This window comes from Henckelia pumila, chromosome 3 (assembly GCF_033568475.1).
Source record: "Henckelia pumila isolate YLH828 chromosome 3, ASM3356847v2, whole genome shotgun sequence".
Classification (NCBI taxonomy): Eukaryota; Viridiplantae; Streptophyta; class Magnoliopsida; order Lamiales; family Gesneriaceae; genus Henckelia; species Henckelia pumila.
The window spans coordinates 42,683,684-42,707,362 of record NC_133122.1 but is presented as its reverse complement, the minus strand read 5'-3'; the positions used below and the strand labels follow the sequence as shown (position 1 = coordinate 42,707,362).

The window sequence follows — 23,679 nt, the reverse complement described above, 5'->3', positions numbered from 1 at the left end:
ATGCGCCACATTGTGATTTTCCGTCTCCACATCAAGATATTTGATCAACTAGGTATCATGGTATTTTCTCGAAATATCACATCCATAATTTTTTTTAAAAAAAACATAATGATTTTTTTTTTAAAAAAAGTAAAGTTATTTAAATAATCATTTTTTTTGTGTATTAAAAAAATGATTATTTTTGTCAGCGCACAACATTTGCACGGGAGTAGCACAATCCATTTCTTGCCTTCAAATTTCAGTAAAATAAAGAGAACAATGCCATATTTCGCCTACATTAACCAGTTTTTTCTGAAGTGAATAGAAACTGATATGGAAAATACGTACACACACCAGAAACCCAAATCATGGAAACACACAAAGAAAATGTAATAATTTCATTTACCAATTTCTTTCTTGAACAGTTAACAATTCCATAATTTTACAACAGTACTTTTGTACGGGGATAAATATTTCACAATGGAGATTATGATTTGGAGTAAAGCCTCCTTTGACCATGATCACAGGCTCCAAAGTGTTTTTTGAGACTCATCCCGACCGTCGATCGAGCGGAAAGAACACAGAACCTTGCAAGAACATTTGGACAGCGATAGATTAGAAAACTCGATCGAATTCAAAACAGCTTGCAATGAATAAATTATATATAATTAAATTCAATCAAAGTGCACTGAAGCATTAACACATCTTTCAGTAAGGACAGATATATGGATTCATGAATGTAACAATTGTCACAAAAAAACAAGCATTAACTATGGAATCAAGATGTAAAGACCGCGACTAGAGCATTTGTTCTAATTTCAATTTACCATGCAAATTAAACTTGAATGTAAAACAGATCATGTATGAGAGATCTTGTTGAATTCAATTGTGTCTTCCATGGATGGGAAGAATGGACAGAAATAAAAGCTCACAAAGAAAAATCTTTGGCCTATATATGGTACTTAATTAATATGTCAGTCACGCCATAATTTCTTAACATGTTAATTTGGTATATATATGTTAACACTCATGCTAACACAATTCTCACCCAAAGCATGTAAATGATATTCACATTGTTTTTATACATTAGATTAACATCTTAGAGAAGTACTTATAATACATGAACATTTTATAATATGATCCATCATATAAAGGAACTTCTTAATGGCATAGATAAAAAAATTATCACAATTCTCTTACTGCACAACACTTTTTAGTAGGGAAATGTACGCACCTCTCGGTGGCCTCCATTGGGGTCCAGTAGAATATTCTCCCCGAGTATGAGCATATATATATATATCTCATCAAGGGACTTGTATACCTGTAAGAAGAGGTAAGAGGTGAAAATGATAAGAGCAATATCAAACATGCATGAGACAAATTTGAACAAGTAATGCACGATAAAAGCACAACTAATGCACGATTAAAGCACAAGTAATGCACACAATATGCTACTTAATTTAAGAAATACCTAGCATGCATTAATGAGTTCATGCCTTCTGATTTTTATAGTATTAGATACCAAACAAATAAAGAAACCAGTGTCTTTGTATGCAATATGATACTGGAAAATTTATTCAACCAACTTGGTTGTTCTAAGTATGCATTCTCGGTAATCTCAAAAAAAAAAAAAGAAGTATGCATTCTCGGTGACTCCATATAAAAAATGATATTTAGTGCTGAAAAATTCCGAGTCGTGATCGAACTCGAAAAAACATATGAGAAAAGCGATGGATAACAAAAGATGTTTCATTTATTTTATGTCGGAGTAATAGTTTTTGTTAAAGATAAAATAGTTCAACCTATGTGTACATTTATTTTATGCCGGCGTCATTAAATGCGTACATTTGTCATGTGGAGATGGAGATACAAGAAATTTTAATCTACTTCTACTTGGACATTATATAAGATGATCTCAAATCTCAATAGCTATGAGCCTCTGACTTAATTACTTCACATTGAGCAATTAGGTGATTTGACAAAAGATATGGCATGTAAGATCTACAATATGAGAAACCAATTCGAAACTCCAAAATGTCTTCCTCCCCTTCTACTTGATTTGTTTTTAAAATAAATGCGCGCCATTGCCAACACCTCTTCAAAACTGATATGGAATCTAGAATATAATGCCATTCACAACTAAATTAACTTCCTAGCTAATTTGATTATTAGCCTATCCCTAGATTATAACGATTTTGTTTTTACTGAATAACATTCTATCTATAAAGATTTAATTGAACTAAAATACATAAAAGATTTGTGAATTAATGTTCAGTTAAACCTAAAGTATCACAAAACGAAATGATTTATACTTCTACTTATGTTACGTCATATCTTTCTTAAAACAAATATCGTTCTCTCTCCTCTCAGCATTCGGATAGAGTAATAAATAATGCGATTAATTAGCCAATTTATAAATGATATTAAACAAATACTACCAAATTAGTATACTAACAAAATTGATATTCATTCACATTCACAATGGATAAAAGAGTATATAGATTTCCCCATAGTTTTGCCTCACACTTGGTCAGTTGGTCCTAGTCCATATGAAATTGGTCCTGCATACTAATGAAAATAGATAGGTTATTCCACATAGTTTTGCCTCACACTTGGCCCTAGTCTATATGAAATTGGTCCATATGGAGTTATTCAAAAGGGAAACAACACCACCGAAATATAAGAGATCAAAAAGATTGAAAATTCTCTACAACGACACCATGTTTGATCGATAGTCAACCCACAGAGCAAAAACCATCGCCTCATGGATACTTCAATTTCTCACAGAATATTGCTCGATAATAGTTGTAAAAATGTGTGAAGTATATGATAATGAGAGAAAATTCTTGTATATTGATAAGGAAGACGTACAAACATATATATAAACTATTACAAAAGAAATCATCTTAATGATGGTAAAGGAATCTGCCTAAGAAGAAAGAGGACCTAAAAGATTTACAAGTTGATTTATTTACATAGATAAGAAGATTGAGATCCAGAATAAAATTGAGTCTAAATATTCCTTTAATACTCCCCCTCAAGTTGGAGCGTGAATGTCAAGAACTCCCAACTTGCGAACAAGTGAATGAAAAAGAACTTGCCCTAATGCCTTGGTAAATATATCTGCAACTTGATTTTCACTTGATGTATAGGCTGTTTTGATCTCCCCTTTGTCAATACGTTCACGAATGAAATGACAATCAATCTCGATATGTTTTGTTCTTTCGTGAAAAACTGGATTAGCAACGATATGCATGGCTGCCTGATTGTCACAATATAACAGTACATGTTGATGGTGATTGACATGCAAATCTCGTAATAGCTGTCTTAGCCAAGTTATCTCACAAGCAATTGATGCCATGGATCTATATTCCGCCTCAGCTGAGGATCTAGACACAGTTGTTTGCTTCTTGCTTTTCCAAGAGATGAGAGCTTTCCCAAGGAAAACACAATAACCAGTCACTGATCGACGTGTAGTGATGTCTCCTGCCCAATCGGCATCACAAAACCCAACTAAATTCACATTATTTTGAGAAGGAAAGAATAATCCCTGTCCAGGTGAATTTTTTAAGTATCGAAGCAAACGATGGACTGCATCTAGATGCGGCCGTCTAGGTTGTTGCATGAATTGGCTCAGTGTATTAACCGAGAATGAAATTTCCGGCCTTGTTATTGTTAAATAAATCAACTTTCCCACAAGGCGCCGATAATGTGTAGCATCTTTGAGTAATTCACCCTCAGTGGGAGTGAGTTTTAGAGACTGTTCCATGGGAAACTTTGCCGGTTTTGCACCAAGTAGCCCCGCTTCTTGGAGAATATCAATAGTGTACTTGCGCTGATTAATCGAAATTCCCATCTTAGAACGGGCTATTTCAATCCCAAGGAAATATTTTAGCAATCCAAGATCCTTGAGCTTGAAACAAGATGCAAGGAATGCTTTCACATTGTCGATGGCTTCCGGACTATTCCCTGTTATGATCATATCATCGACATATAACAAAATAGCTGTAAATGAGTTTCCATGCACCTTGGTAAAAAGGGAATGGTCAGCCTGCGACTGGTGGAAACCAAAGTTCGTGATACTGGATAAAAACTTATGGAACCACTCTCGTGAGGCTTGTTTTAAGCCATACAAGGATTTGTGAAGTCGACATACAAGTGGCTCCCCCTGTCGACGGAAACCCGGAGGAAGGTGCATGTATACTTTCTCGGTGAGGTCGCCATGTAAGAAGGCATTTTGGACATCTATTTGGTGGAGTTTCCAATCATGAATAGCAGCAAGAGCAAGGAGACACCGAAAGGTTGTGAGTTTGGCGACCGGAGCGAATGTTTCATGATAATCAATACCTTCTCGTTGAGTGAAACCCTTGGCTACAAGACGGGCTTTGTATCGCTCAATGGTGCCATTGGAATTATATTTGATCTTGAATACCCACTTGCATCCAATCGGACGATGTCCAGAGGGAAGAGGCATGAGAGACCAAGTCTTGTTTGCTTCTAATGCTGAAATTTCAGCTTTCATTGCGGCAACCCATTTTGGATCTTGGCAAGCCTGCTCATAAGTTTCTGGTTCTGATGTACAAGATATGTTATGGGTAAATGAACGATGAGTATGGGAAATATTGGAGTATGACACATACCTGGATAATGGGTGTTTGGTGCTAGATTCAACTGGAAGAGACGATCCTGTGGCAGAAAGAGTATGGTTGATGACATAGTCTTGAAGATGAGCTGGTGCACGTCGTGAGCGAGTGGAGGCTCGAAATGTTGCTGCTGGTATGACTTGATGTTCGGTGTCCTCATGTGAGGATGCTTGGTGTGGTGAATCAGGTTGTGGAATATAGTGAGAGATAACTGATTCTGGTTCAGAATTGGTAAAGGTATGTGAAGGATCATGGTTGGCTTGTGCTAATGGAACGTCCGAGGTGAGCTCCTCGTCTATGGATGTCGGTAGGATTAGAGTATTGTTGGTGGTATCATTGGGGTCAGTGGAATAGGGAAAAACAGTTTCATGGAAAACAACATCCCGTGAAGTGAGTAATTTTTTATCCTCCAAATCGTAGAGGAGGTACCCCTTTTGTCCCGATGGATACCCAAGAAAAACGCATCGGCGTGAGCGAGCATCAAATTTGTGAGTGGGGTGGAGGTGTGTAGCGAAGCTTAAGCACCCATAGGTACGCAAATGAGAGTAAGAGGGGATTCGATTATGTAGTTGCTCATATGGTGTTTTGTTAGATAGGATTGGTGTGGGCAAACGATTGATAAGATAACAAGCCGTAGTGACAAGTTCGCCCCAAAATTTTAAGGGAAGATGAGCTTGAAATCTCAGGGCACGAGCAACATTTAAAAGATGGCGATGTTTTCGTTCAACAACCCCATTTTGTTGAGGTGTGTAAACGCAAGATCGGTGGAAATTAGTGCCATATTCAAGGAAAAATGTTTCCAAAGAAATAAATTCTTTCCCATTATCCGACCGTATGGTTTTAATGGAGCAATTGTATTGTGTCTTAACCCAAGCGAAAAAAATTTTAATGAGGGATTGGGTTTCAGATTTATGACGCATGAGATGAACCCAAGTATAACGAGAAAAATCATCGACAATAGTTAAAAAATAACGTGCTCCAGAATGAGAATAAATTCTATGCGGTCCCCAAATATCACAATGTATTAACTCAAAAGGTTTATTACTGAAATATGACTAGAAGGAAATGGTAAGCGTGATTGTTTTGCTAGATGACAAACATCACAAGTAGAGCTAAAATCAAAAGAAATATCTGGAATAGTTTGAGATAATAACTTGAGTGGATTAGCAGAAGGATGCCCGAGTATTCTATGCCAAAGGTTGGGTGAGTGACGGATGGTATTGGATAACTCTGACTCGGGGTAAAATAATAGAGACCATTACTCTGTCTGCCCAGTCCAATCGTCTTCTTCGTAGTTGAATCCTGCAACACGCAAAAATCAGGGTAAAATGTCACATTACAATTCAAGGCTTGTGTAAGTTTGCTAATAGAAAGAAAATTAACTTTGAAGTTTGGGACATAAAGTACATCATCAACAGTCATATCATTGCACAATTTCATGGATCCAATGGATTTTATTTGTGCGTGTTCTCCATTTGGTAACTGCACCGTGGGATGTTTAGCAGTTAGTACATTTGAAATAGGAGGGATTCTTGATACATGGTCAGTGGCGCCACTGTCTAGTATCCACTTGTCATGGCTTAAAATAGAATCATTACCTGAAGTATTGATAAGAGGTTCATTGTTACCAGTTTCTTTGCGGAGAAGCACCATAATTTGATCATACTCCTTGGAGGTGAGGTGTTTAGTCTCCACGTTGGAAATGGATGGAGGCTTGATATTTTTTTTTCCCTTTGGTTTGACATCTTTTCCATGATAGCGGTGTTCGGGTGGGAACCCATGAATGTAGAAACAACGATCAACAGTGTGACCGTCCAAATCACAGTAGGAACATTGGAGTGGCTTGTTTCCAGTGTTCAGTCGGTGAGACTCAGAGTCTTTGGTTTGCCGAGCTCGATTCTGCACCTTTTGTTGAGTGAAATTTGCATTATATCCAGTAGCGTCTCGATTGGCAGCAACATCATTTTGTCTCTCATGTTGTAGAATTAGAGCATGAGCCTTCCGGGTGTCAGGTAATGGATTCATCAAGAGTACTGAGCCACGGATGGTGGAAAAAGTATCATTTAACCCCATGAGGAATTGCATGACTTTTTCCTTCTCGTCTCTCTCGGTGATTGCTTTGACACTACCACAAGTACATGCAATTGGATCATAATAAGAAGCCAACTCATCCCATAGTGCCTTCAATTTGGTATAGTAAATCGACACAGATTGATGTCCTTGTTGATGTTCTATGATTTCGCGACGAATTTCGAAGATGCGAGCGTCATTCCCTTGCGAGAATCTGTCATGCAAATCGTTCCAAACATCGAATGCGTGTTCTGTATAGATGAGGCTCGCAGCGATGTCGGGGTGAACAGCATTTAGAATCCATGATAAGACCATATGATTACATCGTTCCCATGTTGAAAATTTGTCGTCCGTTGCCGTCGGCACTTTGATTGTTCCGTTGATGAATCCGGTTTTGTTTTTAGCACTCAAAGCGATGCGCATTGCACGACTCCATTGCCCGTAGTTATTCCCATCAAATAACTTGGAGACAAGAACCAAACCGGGATGATCAGATTGTTGTAAAGTGAGGGGATCCAAGTGGTTTGATCCAGTCTCCGATTTCTTGTTTTCATCTCCCATTGCAGCGGAAGTTTTCTCAGAAAGATTGCTTTGATACCATGTAAAAATGTGTGAAGTATATGATAATGAGAGAAAATTCTTGTATATTGATAAGGAAGACGTACAAACATATATATAAACTATTACAAAAGAAATCATCTTAATGATGGTAAAGGAATCTGCCTAAGAAGAAAGAGGACCTAAAAGATTTACAAGTTGATTTATTTACATAGATAAGAAAATTGAGATCCAGAATAAAATTGAGTCTAAATATTCCTTTAATAATAGTAATTATTTAATTCTAGTAACTGAATGTTGTAACATGTTTCAGTTTAAGAACGTACAACTTTTACTTATTATTAAAAAAACAAAGTATAAATGCAAATCGTGCTTTAGCGCTTATCAATCGTATTTTTTTGAAGAGGCTAGAGCTTGTGCGGTCGAATCTCAACGAAGTAGCATTAGTTTCATAATCCTAACATAGAATTAGGTTAGAAAAAGATCAGTATTAATCTAAAAGTCCTCGCTATCAGTGTTTTAAAAGTATCATCTAGGACCGCTTAGGCGCTGGGTGGTCACCCTTCACACCGATTTTTAGAAAAACGAAGTCTTTGGTAGTTGTCACATTAATCGGCCGCCTAGATTAAAATATTTTGTAAACATTAATATATTTCCTTCCATTTGTATCAGATGAAGATGAAAAATATTGATTTTGAGTTTGAATATGATATAAATGAATTATTGGAGAAATTGGGAGGTGAACATAAAATTTTAGATATTCAGGCTAAAAAAACCACCTACGCGCTTGAACACTAAAACAATATGATTTGTCTCTGTTGCATTCATATATACTAGAGAATTAGTATTGTGCTTGGACATGCTCAACACATAATTTCCATTACTTGCTTTCTAAACGGGTAGAAAATCCATACATCCATATAATCATACTTGAAAGACGAGAACTCGATTAGAGAAATTGATCGGGGGCCCAATTTTGAACCAATAACTATTTTAAATTAAGTCGCGATGTCAACAAAAGAAGAAACTTTGTGTTATATTGTCAGGAATAACGACGTTATTATTTAAGGCCTGCATTACTTATGACGAACATTATAGCATAAAGTCTTATTCTTTTAATCTTTGCAAAACAAGTATTTTGACATTAAAAAATATGATGTGGCAATAAGAACGAATATTGTTTTCTTATATTTTAGGATAAGTATGAAGGTAAAAATAGAATTGATTTGCAAATATATATTCCAGTGGAACATAATGTAAGAAAATATGGCACATAATTAAAAACGAGATATATACGATGATGGAAGCGATGACGACCGATGCCGCCATACTTGAACACTGTGCATATGGCGTCTCACATTCAAAAAAGTGAGACATGCAACACACACTTAGTTTGAATCTCGTGCTCCCGAACTCATTTATGGTATGAGAATTTGCCTATAAATACCGAGGCTCTTGAGGTCCCTAAATACACAACTCATAACAACACAAATACACCATCTGCGAGAGAGTTGGAGTGTTTAGAAGGCTTCAACTGGAGAGAAAAGCAGCACACTTACAAATTATTCGATGGCTGGAGGTAACGCTCGATCTTGCTTCCGCATATTATTTATCATGTTCATATATTGTATAAACATGATAATTGAGAAAACTCTAACATTTGGTATCAGAGCCATGATACCTCTGCCTTGAATATTTGTTCTTGATTTTGCTCGATTCTTCGTACGATGAAACTTCGGAAAATTGATTCTCAAATTTTGATATGCAAATATTTTTGAAGCATGTATTGAGAATCGAGAGTGGACAAAAGATTTTGGTAAACTTAAGAAAAGAAAATTTTTTAAATTTTTCTGTTCGTAATTTTCGGAGAAGCTGCAAATTCTGAAATGAGAAACGAAGGTTGAAGATGAAGTTGTGCATGTGAAATATTTAGATATATGCATTAATGATTAATGCTAAGGAACCTTCACGTGAAGTCAGATCATTTCATTCAATTATTGAGATAACATGTGTCAGCAAGTTGTATTTTATTTTTAATTAAAATAATAAGAAATGCCGACAAAAGTTGTATGTATATATATGTAAAATTTCCAATATATGTTTAGTAATTTTGCATGCTATATGTTATGTCAAATACTATGGGTATTTATTTATTTGATTAACATGCAAAATTAATATTATGTTTGGCATTTATATTTTGAATTTTTAAATGCAATTATATTGGAAAATATTGGTTATATTCACATTATGTTCATATTAAATTATTATTATGATATTTATGATTTATATGAACAATTCATGTTAAAAATGTGAATAAAATTTTTGATAAAAAAATTTTTGGCATAAAGATTCACATTATGGAGTTGAATAATAATTATGAAGTAACATTATAAAACATGATCTAAGGGAGTTCTTCACAGACCGGTTTAAACTGCCTTGACTTGCGACTGGTCTCCCTGATGAACGTTGCTCTGTCTAAAAAATAGGTTTTTAAAGAGGCCTCGCCCTACCTATCAACTGGGAGCACTCTTAGAAAGTGTCGATTATGTTACTAAGTAATTATTATAATAAAAAATTAAGTGAAGCTAAATTTTTTTCCGATGAACCGTATAATTTTAAATAATTAAGGTTTAGCCTCAGCACCCTTAATTATGCAAAATTATGCATTAAGTTGATTTGGATCACATAATGGACATAAATTGTAATTAATTGCATAAATATGATAAATTTTACCCCACAGGGATATTTATTATATTTATGTGATTAATTAGAATAAAATATCAAAATTATATTTTTTTTAATTTACCCACAGGAGTTAAGGATAATTATTTTTGATAGTTTTATTATAAAATTAAAGAAAAATCTTATTGAATTAAAACTTTAGCCCACATGCAAGTTTTATGTCACTAGATTTTTATGACATGTTTTTTAAAAACATGAAATTTACCTCAAAAATTTTAAGTTAATAAGCATATATATTTTTATGCAGTTATGCAACCTGCGAGTTTTTCTGATATGAGATGTGATATTCCCGAACAAAAGGGCGATAATTATAAAATATGAAAAGAAAGAGTTCTTCTTCAATTAGGGTGGATGGATATTGATTATGCTATTCGGAAAGACGAACCACCTGCTATTACTGAAAACAACATTCCGGATGATGTTGATCTTTATGAAAAGTGGGAGCGATCTAATCGACTCTGCGTAATGTTCATAAAGACCAAGATCTCTGCTGGTATGCGTTGTTCTGTCGATCAGCATAATAATGTCAAAGATTTACTGAAGGCTATTGATGAACAGTTCCAGTCTTCAGATAAGGCACTTGCCAGCACCCTAATTATGGAATTCTCTTCGTTAAGGCTCACCAATGTGAGAGGTGTGCATGAGCACATCATGAAAATGCGGGATATAGCGGCTCGACTGAAGATACTTGAGGTGGATATATCTGAATCTTTCTTGGTGCATTACATTCTGAATACCCTTCCACAACAATACGGTCCTTTTAAAATTTCTTATAACACACATAAAGATAAATGGTCAATTAATGAACTTATGACCATGTGTGTTCAAGAAGAAGGGAGGTTGTTAATGGAATCGGGTGAAAATGCACTATTGACGATAAAAAGGAAAGAATCAGAATCAGGCCAATAAGAAAGGGAAAGGTAAAATACCGCCCCAAGGAGGAATTAAAAAAGAATCCAAGTGTTTCTTCTGTAAAAAGAAAGAGCACATGAGGAAGGATTGCTCTAAATTCCAGAAATGGCTTGAGACAAAAGGTATTTCAATCTCATTTGTCTGTTATGAATCGAATATAGTTGATATGATTTATAACACTTGGTGGATTGATTCTGGTTCTACAATCCATGTTACAAATACCTTGCAGGGTATGCAAAACCTAAGGAAACCTCTGGGAAATGAGCTAAACATCTATTCAGGAAACAAGATGTCTTCGCTTGTTGAGGCTATTGGTATGGGGAACTCGGGTTGCTAATCTCATCTTAGGGCAATTAATAAACAATTAACATTTATTAAACATCAATTGAATAAATCAAGAGCCAAGTAAATTTTTTTTTTAAAATACAGTGTCTCGCTCGATCGGTGAAAAACACCCGATCGAGCGAGCACAATTGCTCAGCTCTCGGATGGAAACATAATTTGGCCTCGCTCGATCCGTCAACTTCTGCGGATCGAGCGAGCCAAAAACTCAAATCCTCTGTCCGCAAATTACAGGGCTCGCTCAATCCGTCAACTTCTGCGGATCGAGCGGCCTCCAAATTCCAGAAAAACTGCATGATTATTTTTGCTGTCAAAACCGAGCACTATCACTTATTGTCATCAAGAACAACATGAGGCATGATTTCAAAGTTCCAAAACTTGCATATATACATAAACAAGGTCTCAAACATCTATACATGCATTTTATTACATCAAACAAGTTGCTAAAGATCGTAAACGACAACAACTATATCAAGTTTCATACATGTATTCCAAAACCAACATAACTAAGGTTTAATGCTTCTAAGGTTCAAGACCTCATCTACCACCCGAGTCCTCATGTGCTAAACTCTCTCCAAGCTGTCAATGACGTCGATGACTAGCTCCTGCCCCATCTGTTATCGTGCACACATATAAAACAAGACAACAGCCGGATAAACTCCGGTGAGATACAATTCTCAGTATAACCAACATATAGAAAGCGTTAAATAAATTATCTTGAATCTATTTAAACTCAACTCAACAAATAGAGTACGTAAACGCTTTACATACTAATTGATTCACATAACTTCAAAGCCATCAAGATTCATAACTGATCTTGACATGGATATCCATCTAACGAGTTCGTAACCGACTCGCAAATAAGGTTAACAGCAACCTTGGCATAGAATCAATTCAATATAGCATCATATCAACTCGAATATAAAGATCCACTACCTGAGATGGATCGACAACATCAAAATCAAATCAAAAACATAAACAAGTATGTGGTTTTTTGGGCCAACTCAAGATTAGTCGTTCTTGAGTTTCAAAGTCCCTATTTCGTGATGTCGTCATTATACCTTCGTTTATTGAGGTTCTAAACTCTTCAAATCTGAAATATAACAACCAAAATACTCATATCAAACTTCATTCAAGATTATTATTTCAGAAACGAATCAAAACCATTAATCGATCGTCAATCAAACTCATTTCAAACCTCAATCCACTTTCTTCGGTTCAAAGTCGTTGTCTCGAGTCGTTGGCCTTCCAAACTCAACTGAAACTGAAGAATAAAATTCTATAATATTCACATCATCAATATAAGTGTTTTAGCTTAGCTATCAAATATCAAAACAGTCCAAAAACTCGATTAAACGGCGTAGTGATTGAAAATCGGTAACCGACGTAAATCCCGACTTCGAAACTTGTAACTCAAATTCATATATCAGCATATATCTTATAAAACTCAGTCACATAACATCATATCAGCAGCTAAACTCATCTATATACATGCTAGAATTCATAACCAATCCATTCAATCATCCAACTTCGATCCGGTAGCGCATATACAATCGATAGAATGTTAAGAACATAACAAACACATATAATCTGACCTCTGCACAATCACTGATTCTGAAACCCATATAAAACATCATAAAACTTACACGAGATCGAAGCCCTCTTCGTAAGGATTTCATAACGATTTACGGAATCGAAATCGGATAACCGGTGCAAAAGTTATAAGGATTTGAAGATTGCAAATCCAAAAGAAACGAAAGGATCTCAGCTTCTCTGTTCTTATTTTTCTGAATTGAGCTTAAAGTTACACGTGCACATGCTGAATCATATATTTAAAATCTGATAACTTTCAATCAAAATTGCACTTTAGTCCCTCAACTCTTCAATAATTGCAATTTGGTCCTCGACCCTTATTTTAATTCAATTTCAATCTTAAATAATTTAAGAATATTAGAATTTAAATCAAAACTCTAAATATTCCCAAATTAAATATACTCGGATTAAAATTAAATAAATTCGGATTAATATTAATTACCTTACATTTCTCCCCCACTAAGACATGAGTTCGTCCTCGAATTCATAAACAGTATAGATATGCAGTCTGCATGCTCATAAGAATAAAGAATAACTGAAAACTGAATAAGAACTCACATCAGTAAAATAGATAAGGAAATCGTTGCTTCATATCTTCTTCGACTTCCCAAGTTGCTTCTTCAACTCCGTGTCGACTCCATTGAATCTTCACCAATGGAATAGTCTTCGTTCGAAGTTGCTTTGTCTTCCTATCAAGAATCTGAATAGGTTGCACGAAATAGCTAAGAGTGTCATCCAACTCAACTTCATCGGAGCGAATCACATGAGATGCATCAGATATATACTTCCTCAACATCGATACATGAAAGACGTCATGTATTCCAGATAAAGACATAGGAAGAGCAAGTCGATAAGCTAGATTGCCTATCTTCTCGAGAATCTCATACGGCCCAATATACCTCGAAGATAATTTTCCTCGTTTGCCAAATCGAACTGTGCCCCTGAACGGTGAAATCTTCAGAAACACTCTATCTCCCTGATCAAAAGATAACGGCCGTCGTCGTACATTTGCATATCTCGTCTGTCTATGCTGCTCTGTTCTTATTCTCTGCTGTATCAGTTTCACTTTTTCAGTCATCTGTCTGATCATATCCGGCCCTAACTCAGGTACCTCAGAAACATCATCCCAATACAAAGGCGATCGACACTTCTTCCCATATAATGCTTCGAATGGTGCCATCTCTATACTCGTTTGATAACTGTTGTTATAAGAAAATTCCACGAGTGGTATAGAATTTTGCCATGTAACGCCAAAATCAAGTACTACAGCTCTAAGCATATCCTCAAGCGTCTGAATAGTTCGTTCAGATTAACCGTCAGTTTGTGTTGGAAAAAACTGGCGGTCAGATCAATCACAATTGATACCCGGTGCAGCGGAAGTTTAAAATTTTTATCATGGAACAATTCCATGGTGTGGGTATCAATCATTCAACGATTAAATTATTGTGTGTGTAAAATTCAAATAACAATTAATTAAATTTTACCTTCAATCTCGAAGCGAGATTATTGGACACCACACAGATTTCTCTGCGCTTCTTGTATCTCCCAGGAACTGATGAACTCCTTCAATCAGGTCCACGAATGGGGTTTAAATCCCTCTGATAGATTGCACTAGAAAATCTATCAGAAGTTTTTCTGCGAAGAGATTAAACGAATCTGATTCGTTATTCCTGACTGCAATTCAAAAATCACAGACCGGAATTTCTCGGGCAGAGGTAGGGAGGGGTCGGCCGATTGCTTTTTGAGAGAGAGGAGGGTTCGAAATTTCTGTCTCAAAAATAATGAGCTGTTGTGTGTAATTTCTGTACTGCGATAACTTATTTATAATGCAGGCCACTAACACCTTAGGGCCCATTAGTCATAAGCTAGGGCCCGACAAGCAAAGCCCGCACGTTCAAAAATTAATATAAAATTCATCGTGACTCCGATTGATGAACCGATTTCATCAATGTGCACAGAAACCATTTCTGCACATTTTAAAGTCAAAATAAATTTTCCTGAATCCGAATTCAGTGGTTTCCAAAAATGTCCATCCCTATGTCATTTTAGGAAATCCTACTCCCTTACTCTTATTTAAGAAGTCCAACTCCTTAGTTCATTAAATTTAACTCTTTAAATTTAACTATCTCAACGGGGATTAAAACTCCATTACACTGTGTGACCCTCAATGGTTCAGGGATACAGCTAGCCGTGGGCTCACAACTCCTTGTGACTCGGAACAACACTTTCTGACTTGCCCAAAGAATCAAGGTAAAGCGCCTAGCAACATCGCCCCATGATTCCCTAGGTATCACTGATAGTGCCTACAAGAACCAGTAGATTTTGGTTAGCGTACAGTACGGTCCCTTCATCCAAATATCCCGATCGAATCAACAACCATTGGTATATCGAGAGTCGCTCAAGATTCGATAACTATGCAATACATCTTGAAGATCAAATTAGTGACATCGCATGTGCTACTAAGAAACCATTTCTTAAATCACATCAAGTACTCTGGCCAGAGATTTGTCACACTAATATCTCCTCAGATCGCATAGGATATCCACACTCGCAAGTATGTGATGAATCCTTGACAACAATGCATTGACTCCTATATGTGTCGTAACTGTACCCAATCTCGACACCTGATGACCCCCATAGAGTCGGTAAACGAGTCAAAGCACAGCACTAGCATATAGAGTCTCCATGATGTTTCAAGTCGTAAGGACTAATGGTGTACAACCAAAACCGCGGACTTTATCCACTCGATAAATGATAACCACTTGGAAAGTCCGGATAGGGTAGTTCGATTATTCATCCTATGAATATCCATTTGCATGCTTCGAACATCTCCATGTTCCCTACCAATGAAACGTGGTACTCCGCATCGCAAATGCTAGTCTCAAACTCGAGCGATCCTTATCCTTATTATCGGACGGCTCAATCGACTAGGAACGGTTTTTAGAATATACAGTGACTATAAGATGTATTTCATGATAGACATCTCCATGTTCTACCACATCTTACATACACTATAGTATATTCAAGGTCTTTATCAAAACAACAATAGTATATCACAATATAACAATATGAAGTAATATAAAGTCATTGCCATAAAAGTGTAAATAATATTAAACAAAAGATTGTTTATACAAAGAGTCATCAAAGCCCATAGCCACACAGTTGGCTCACTGGGCACCCACTCTTACAGTTTGAGGATGATAAGCAGTACTCAAATGTAAATGCGTACCTAGAGCTTCTTGTAGGCTATGCCAAAAGTGCGAAGTAAACCTCGGATCTCGGTCAGATACAATCGACTTTGGCACACCGTGTAATCTTACCACTTCTCGAATATAGAGATCCGCCATTTGATCATGACGATAAGTCATTCGATAAGGATAAAGCACGCAGATTTCGTCAATCTGTCGATGATCACCCAAACAGCATCGCATCCTCGAGATGATCGTGGCAACTTCGTTACAAAGTTCATGGAAATGTGATCCCATTTCCATTCAGGAATCGATAAACTCTATAATAAGCCACCCGATTTCTTTCTTTCAGCTTTCACTTGTTGGCAATTCAAACATTTAGATACAAATTCAGTCACATCAGACTTCATTTGTTTCCACCAGTATTGACTCTTCAAGTCGTTGTACATCTTTCTGCCTCCAGGGTGAACACTATAGCGACTACAATGGGCTTCTTTCAAAATATTCTGTCTCAAATCTGCAATATTGGGAACAACTATTCGGTCATTTACATACAAGATATCATCGTCACTAACCTTGTACTCAGACTGATGTCCTGATCGAATCATTTCAATCGATTTCTGCACATTATGATCGGCTTTTTGTGCTTTTTTGATACGAATCAATAACTCTGGCTCAGCACTGATTGCATACACTCTCATCGGCCTTCTATCTGTCTCAAATACATACCCCGAAATACAACAATCTTCAATCAAATTAGATACACCTACCGTAGACAAGGATAAAACACATACCTTTCTACTTAGGGCATCCGCTGCTGCATTAGATTTTCTCGGATAGTATTTGATTTCACAATCAAAATCCTTCAACAAATCAAGCCATCGTCGTTGTCTCATATTCAATTCAGATTGTGAGAACAGATACTTCAGACTTTTGTGATCAGAAAAGATTTCAAACTTCTCGCCATATAAATAATGTCTCCAGATCTTCAATGCAAAGACAATTGCAGCCAATTCAAGATCATGAATCGGATACCTGACTTCATGTGGTTTCAGTTGTCGAGAAGCATAAGCGACAACATGTCCTTTCTGCATTAAAATACATCCCAAACCCTGGTGAGAAGCATCACAATAAACAACAAAATTACCAGTACCTGTAGGGATTATTAAAATCGGCGCCGTCGTCAATCTCTTCTTAAGTTCGATAAAACTTATTTCACAAGCCTCGGACAAAATAAATGGTGCATTCTTCTGTGTAAGTTGTGTAATAGGCTTCGCTATCGATAAAAAATCTCGAATGAATCGACGGTAATAACCTGCCAAGCCCATAAAACTTCGAATTTCTGGCACAGATGTCGGTCTCTGCCAACTGATCACAGCTTCAACCTTACTCGGATCCACTGAAATGCCATCTCCTGAAATTACATGTCCAAGAAAAACAACTCGCTGCAACCAAAACTCACATTTGGATAACTTGGCATACAATTTCTCTTCTCTTAATATTCTCAATACAGTTCGGAGATGATCAGCATGTTCACACAGATTCTTAGAGTATATCAAAATATCATCGATAAAGATAATCACAAAGTCGTCTAAATATCTTTGAAATACTCTATTCATCAATCCCATAAAAACTGCTGGTGCATTCGTTAGACCAAAAGGCATGACTATGAATTCATAATGGCCATACCTGGATCTAAATGCAGTCTTAGGAATGTCCTCGTCTCTAACCCTCAATTGATGATATCCGGATCAGAGATCAATCTTCGAATATACTGACGATCTCTGCAATTGATCAAATAAATCATCGATACGAGGTAAAGGATAGCGATTATTTACCGTTGCCTTGTTCAATTGTCGGTAGTCAATACATAATCTCATCGATCCGTCCTTCTTTTGAACAAATAATACCGGAGCACCCCATGGGGAAACACTCGGTCTGATATATCCCTTGGCCAACAAATCTTCGAGTTGGTCTTTCAGTTCTTTCAGTTCAATCGGTACCATTCGGTAAGGTGCTTTCGAGATTGGCTGTGTACCTGGCATCAATTCAATACCGAAATCTACCTCTCTGTACGGTGGCAATCTTGGAATCTCATCAGGGAATACATCTGCAAACTCACTCACCACCGGTATATCAGTCAATTTTGGACTAGACTTCAGTATATCAACTGCATAGATCAAAAATACCTCTGCTCCCTTCTGTAACAAATCAGTCATAGCAATAACAGATATCAAAGGAATTCTGGCTCGTGATCCCTTACCATAGAATTTCCGTTCATCAGTCATATCAGGTCTGAACTGCACAATCTTCTGAAAACAGTCCACTGTGGCTCTGTACTTGGTTAGCATATCGATACCGATTATATAATCAAAATCAGATAAACCAAGAACGATACAGTCAAGCTCGACTTCATTACCTTCGTACTGTAGTACACAGTTTCTCACAGACTTCACTGATACTATACCTTTTTCCAACGGTGAAGATATAGACACTACAGTAGTTAATGACTCAACAGGCAATGAATACAACGTAACAAATTGTTCAGATATGAAGGTATGCGACGCACCAGTATCGAATAAGACATACACAGGATAACCAAAAAGAGAACAGTTACCTGCAATCACATCATCTGGTGCCGCTTGTGCTTGCTCCTCTATCAATGCAAACACTCGTGCTTGTTGCCTTGGAGGTTGATTCACTGTCTGACCTCCTCCTCTTCCTTGTGCTGCAGGCTGTGGTTGAAAAAAATGAACAGAAGATGTAGGTTGACCTACCAGTCTCGATGATCCCGCACCCTGTGCACCTTCAGAACCTCGTTGTGGACACACCCTCGCAAAGTGTCCTATCTTGTTGCAAATGTGGCAGCTTCCAAATACACCTCGACATTGTTCATTGGTATGGCGTCCACCACACTTGGTGCAATACACATCAGACTTCTGTCCAGCCCTAGACTGTCGGGAACTACCTGAACTTGAAGAGCTACTACCACCAGATCTCTTGAACTGTTTACTCTTGCCTTTGAAGAAGTTCTTCTTTCCACTATTGCTACCTCCAGCTTCAAATCGAGGTGGCGGTGGAATCTGTGGCTGCTCTTGGGACTGTCTCACTGGCTGTGGCACAAACTGTGCTCCTCGTTGTTTCAGTATCCCTGCTTCTGCACCCTTTGCTCGATTCAGAGCATCAGCAAAGGTATTCGGTCTTCCCGAATTCACAAGTGTAAACACATCAGGATTCAAGCCATTGATAAATTGATCGGCTTGAGCTTCATCACTAACAATAATATGTGGAGCAAAATTCAACAAGCTGGTGAATTTGGCAACATATTCTTCGATATTTAACTGTCCCTGTTGCAAACTCGCAAACTCTGCTCCTTTGTCCTTACGATAAGACACAGGAAAGAAACGCTGATAGAAAGCAGTTCGAAATACAGACCAGGTAATAACAGTACCTTGGTTCTCCAATGCTTTCTTCGTCGCTATCCACCAACTCTTGGCGAGGCCATGCAGTTGATGAATAATCAGTCTCACACGACGATCATCTGAATAGTCAATAGACTCGAATAACTGCTCAATATCTTCCAGCCAATTCTCACATTCCACAGCATTCTCAGTTCCTTGCAACTTCGGTGGTTGGAATGACTGGAATCGTTTCAAAAGTTTCTCCATCGGATTAGCATCACTAAACTCATCAGTAGACGTACTACCCTGTCCATGTTCAGACACTGTCACTGGGACCTGTGCAGCATTTGTCTGTTCAGGCTGATTCGTAGCCAACGTCTGTCTAACTCTCGGTGCTGGTCGGGGAGGCATATATGATAATCAAATAGATTAGTGTACAGTTCAATCTCAATTACAAAAATCTGTTACAATCCACATTGCCTTCATAAAAGATCGAGTTTCGATTCATCCTCATAATACATGCTAGTACTTCAATCAAATAACCAGATAGCATGTAATTCAACCAATTGTATAGCATATTCTTCGCAAATTATCACAGCATCATGTGACAATTTAATATCTGTAATCAATCAATCATATACCATACAAGTATGAAAGCAATAAATAAATCAGAATAGAAGACTCGATCTACCCCGCTCATCTAATCTCAGTCCAAGAAACTTAGGCTTTGATACCACCTGTTGTGGGGACCTCGGGTTGCTAATCTCATCTTAGGGCAATTAATGAACAATTAACATTCATTAAACATCAATTGAATAAACCAAGAGCCAAATAAAAAATTTTATTTTTTTTTAAAATATAGTGTCTCGCTCGATCGTTGAAAAACACCCGATCGAGCGAGCACAATTGCTCAGCTCTCGGATGGAAACATAATTTGGCCTCGCTCGATCCGTCAACTTCTGCGGATCGAGCGAGCCAAAAACTCAAATCCTCTGTCCGCAAATTACAGGGCTCGCTCGATCCGTCAACTTCTGTGGATCGAGCGGCCTCCAAATTCCAGAAAAACTGCATGATTATTTTTGCTGTAAAAAACGAGCACTATCACTTCTTGTCATCAAGAACAACATGAGGCATGATTTCAAAGTTCCAAAACTTGCATATATACATAAACAAGGTCTCAAAAATCTATACATGCATTTTATTACATCAAACAAGTCGCTAAAGATCGTAAACGACAACAACTATATCAAGTTTCATACATGTATTCCAAAACCAACATAACTAAGGTTTAATGCATCTATGGTTCAAGACCTCATCTACAACCCGAGTCCTCACGTGCTAGACTCTCTCCAAGCTGTCAATGACGTCGATGACTAGCTCCTGCCCCATCTGTTGTCGTGCACACATACAAAACAAGACAACAGCCGGATAAACTCCGGTGAGATACAATTCTCAGTATAACCAACATATAGAAAGTGTTAAATAAATCATCTTGACTCTATTTAAACTCAACTCAACAAATAGAGTACGTAAACGCTTTACATACGAATTGATTCACATAACTTCAAAGCCATCAAGATTCATAACTGATCTTGACATGGATATCCATCTAACAAGTTCGTAACCGACTCGCAAATAAGGTTAACAGCAACCTTGGCATAGAATCAATTCAATATAGCATCATATCAACTCGAATATAAAGATCCACTACTTGAGATGGATCGACAACATCACAATCAAATCAAAAACATAAACAAGTATGTGGTTTTTGCGGGCCAACTCAAGATTAGTCGTTCTTGAGTTTCAAAGTCCCTACTTCGCGATGTCGTCATTATACCTTCGTTTATTGAGGTTTTGAACTCTTCAAATCTGAAATATAACAACCAAAATACTCATATCAAACTTCATTCAAGATTATTATTTCAGAAACGAATCAAAACCATTAATCGATCGTCAATCAAACTCATTTCAAACCTCAATCCACTTTCTTCGGTTCAAAGTCGTTGTCTCGAGTCGTTGGCCTTCCAAACTCAACTGAAACTAAAGAATAAAATTCTATAATATTCACATCATCAAGATAAGTGTTTCATCTTAGCTATCGAATATCAAAACCGTCCAAAAACTCGATTAAACGGCGTAGCGATTGAAAATCGATAACCGACGTAAATCCCGACTTCGAAACTTGTAACTCAAATTCATATATCAGCATATATCTTATAAAACTCAGTCACATAACATCATATCAGCAGCTAAACTCATCGATATACATGCTAGAAGTCATAACCAATCCATTCAATCATCCAACTTCGATCCGGTAGCGCATATACAATCGATAGAATGTTAAGAACATAACAAACACATATAATCTGATCTCTGCACAATAACTGATTCTGAAACCCATATAAAACATCATAAAGCTTACACGAGATCGAAGCCCTCGTCATAAGGATTCAAGAACGATTTACGGAATCAAAATCGGATAACCAGTGCAAAAGTTATAAGGATTTGAAGATTGCAAATCCAAAAGAAACGAAAGGATCTCAGCTTCTCTGTTCTTATTTTTATGAATTGAGCTTAAAGTTACACGTGCACATGCTGAATCATATATTTCAAATCTGATAACTTTCAATCAAAATTGCACTTTATTCCCTCAACTCTTCAATAATTGCAATTTGGTCCTCGACCCTTATTTTAATTCAATTTCAATCCTAAATAATTTAAGAATATTAGAATCAAAACTCTAAATATTCCCAAATTAAATATACTCGGATTAAAATTAAATAAATTTGGATTAATATTAATTAATCCCGGGCCTTACAATTGGGACTTGCTACCTGGTTTTGGATAGTGGTTTTATTTTGAAATTGGAAAAGACTTTTTATGTTCCTGGTTTTTCTAGGAATTTGATTTCTGTATCAAGACTTGTACCATTTGGTTATTCCTTTCAGTTTTTGAATAACTCAATATATTTATTTTATAAATCCAATCTTGTTGGGAATGGTACAATTATTGATGGTATTTTCTCTCTTTTTTTACAAAATAATACAAATACCACTATGCATGTTCAGTGAGGTATTAAAAGATGTGTTATAAATGAAGATTCTTCTATATTGTGGCATCGGAGATTGGGACATATCTCCATTGAAAGAATAAAAAGATTAGTCAAAGATGAAGTACTTAGTACTTTAGATTTTGCTGATTTTAAAACTTGTGTGGATTGCATTAAAGGAAAGCAGACCAACAAGTCTAAAAAGGATGCCAAGAGGAGTACAAATATATTAAAAATCATACATTCAGATATATGTTGTCCAGACATGGACATGCAAAATCCAAAATATTTCATCTCTTTCATTGATGATTACTCACGATACATGTATATCTACTTGCTTCATCACAAAAACGAAGCTTTGGATGCCTTTAAAGTTTTCAAGGCCGAAGTGGAGAAGCAATGTGAAAAACATATTAAGATTGTGAGGACTGATAGAGGTGGAGAATATTATGGTAGATATACCGAGAATGGACAAGCACCTGGTCCATTTGCAAAGTTTCTCCAAGAACATGGGATTGTTGCCCAATATACTATGCCTGGTTCTCCAGACCAAAATGGCGTAGCGGAAAGGAGAAACCGAACATTATTGGACATGGTGCGGAGCATGTTTAGTAGCTCCAAACTTCCTAAATCCTTGTGGATTGAAGCTCTTAAAACAGCTGTGTATATATTAAATCATGTTCCAACTAAGGCTGTTCCAAAAATGCCATTTGAATTGTTTAAAGGTTGGAAACCGAGTTTGCAACATATACGCATTTGGGGCTGTCCTTCTGAAGTAAGAGTTTACAACACACAAGAAGAGAAGCTGGACCCAAGAACTATTAGTGGATATTTCATTGGATGTGCCGAAAAATCCAAAGGGTACAGATTTTATTGTCCATCTTATATCACTAGAATTGTGGAATCAAGAAATGCAAAGTTTCTTGAAAATGACTTGAATGGTGGGAGTGATCACTTTAATGACACATTTTTTAAAGAAGATCACATTAATGAACAACCCTCTTATTCAGATGAAAGATTGATTGTTGTTCACACTCCTCAAGCACAAACGGGTGTTAGACAACCGATCACTGAAGTTCCACAAATTGCTGATGATATTCCATTTGTTAATGAGGATCAACAAGAAATTGTTGATCAACCAGTTACTCAAAATAACAACCTAAGGAGATCTACTAGAATAAGAAGGTCAGCGATATCTAGTG

General features: G+C 36.8%; 1 protein-coding gene across 1 annotated transcript; it reads left to right on the top strand.

Annotated features, from left to right (window-relative positions):
* The first annotated feature begins 10,343 nt into the window (after nucleotides 1-10,343).
* Nucleotides 10,344-10,901, top strand: LOC140888573 (uncharacterized). Its single transcript, XM_073296263.1, has one exon. It carries the CDS (start codon nucleotides 10,344-10,346, stop codon nucleotides 10,899-10,901), a length of 558 nt encoding a protein of 185 aa, XP_073152364.1.
* The last annotated feature ends 12,778 nt before the right edge of the window (nucleotides 10,902-23,679 follow it).

What these genes read in the sequence shown, in the direction of transcription:
- LOC140888573 (XM_073296263.1), top strand. Translation starts at nt 10,344, where the DNA reads ATGGATATTGATTATGCTATTCGGAAAGACGAACCACCTGCTATTACT.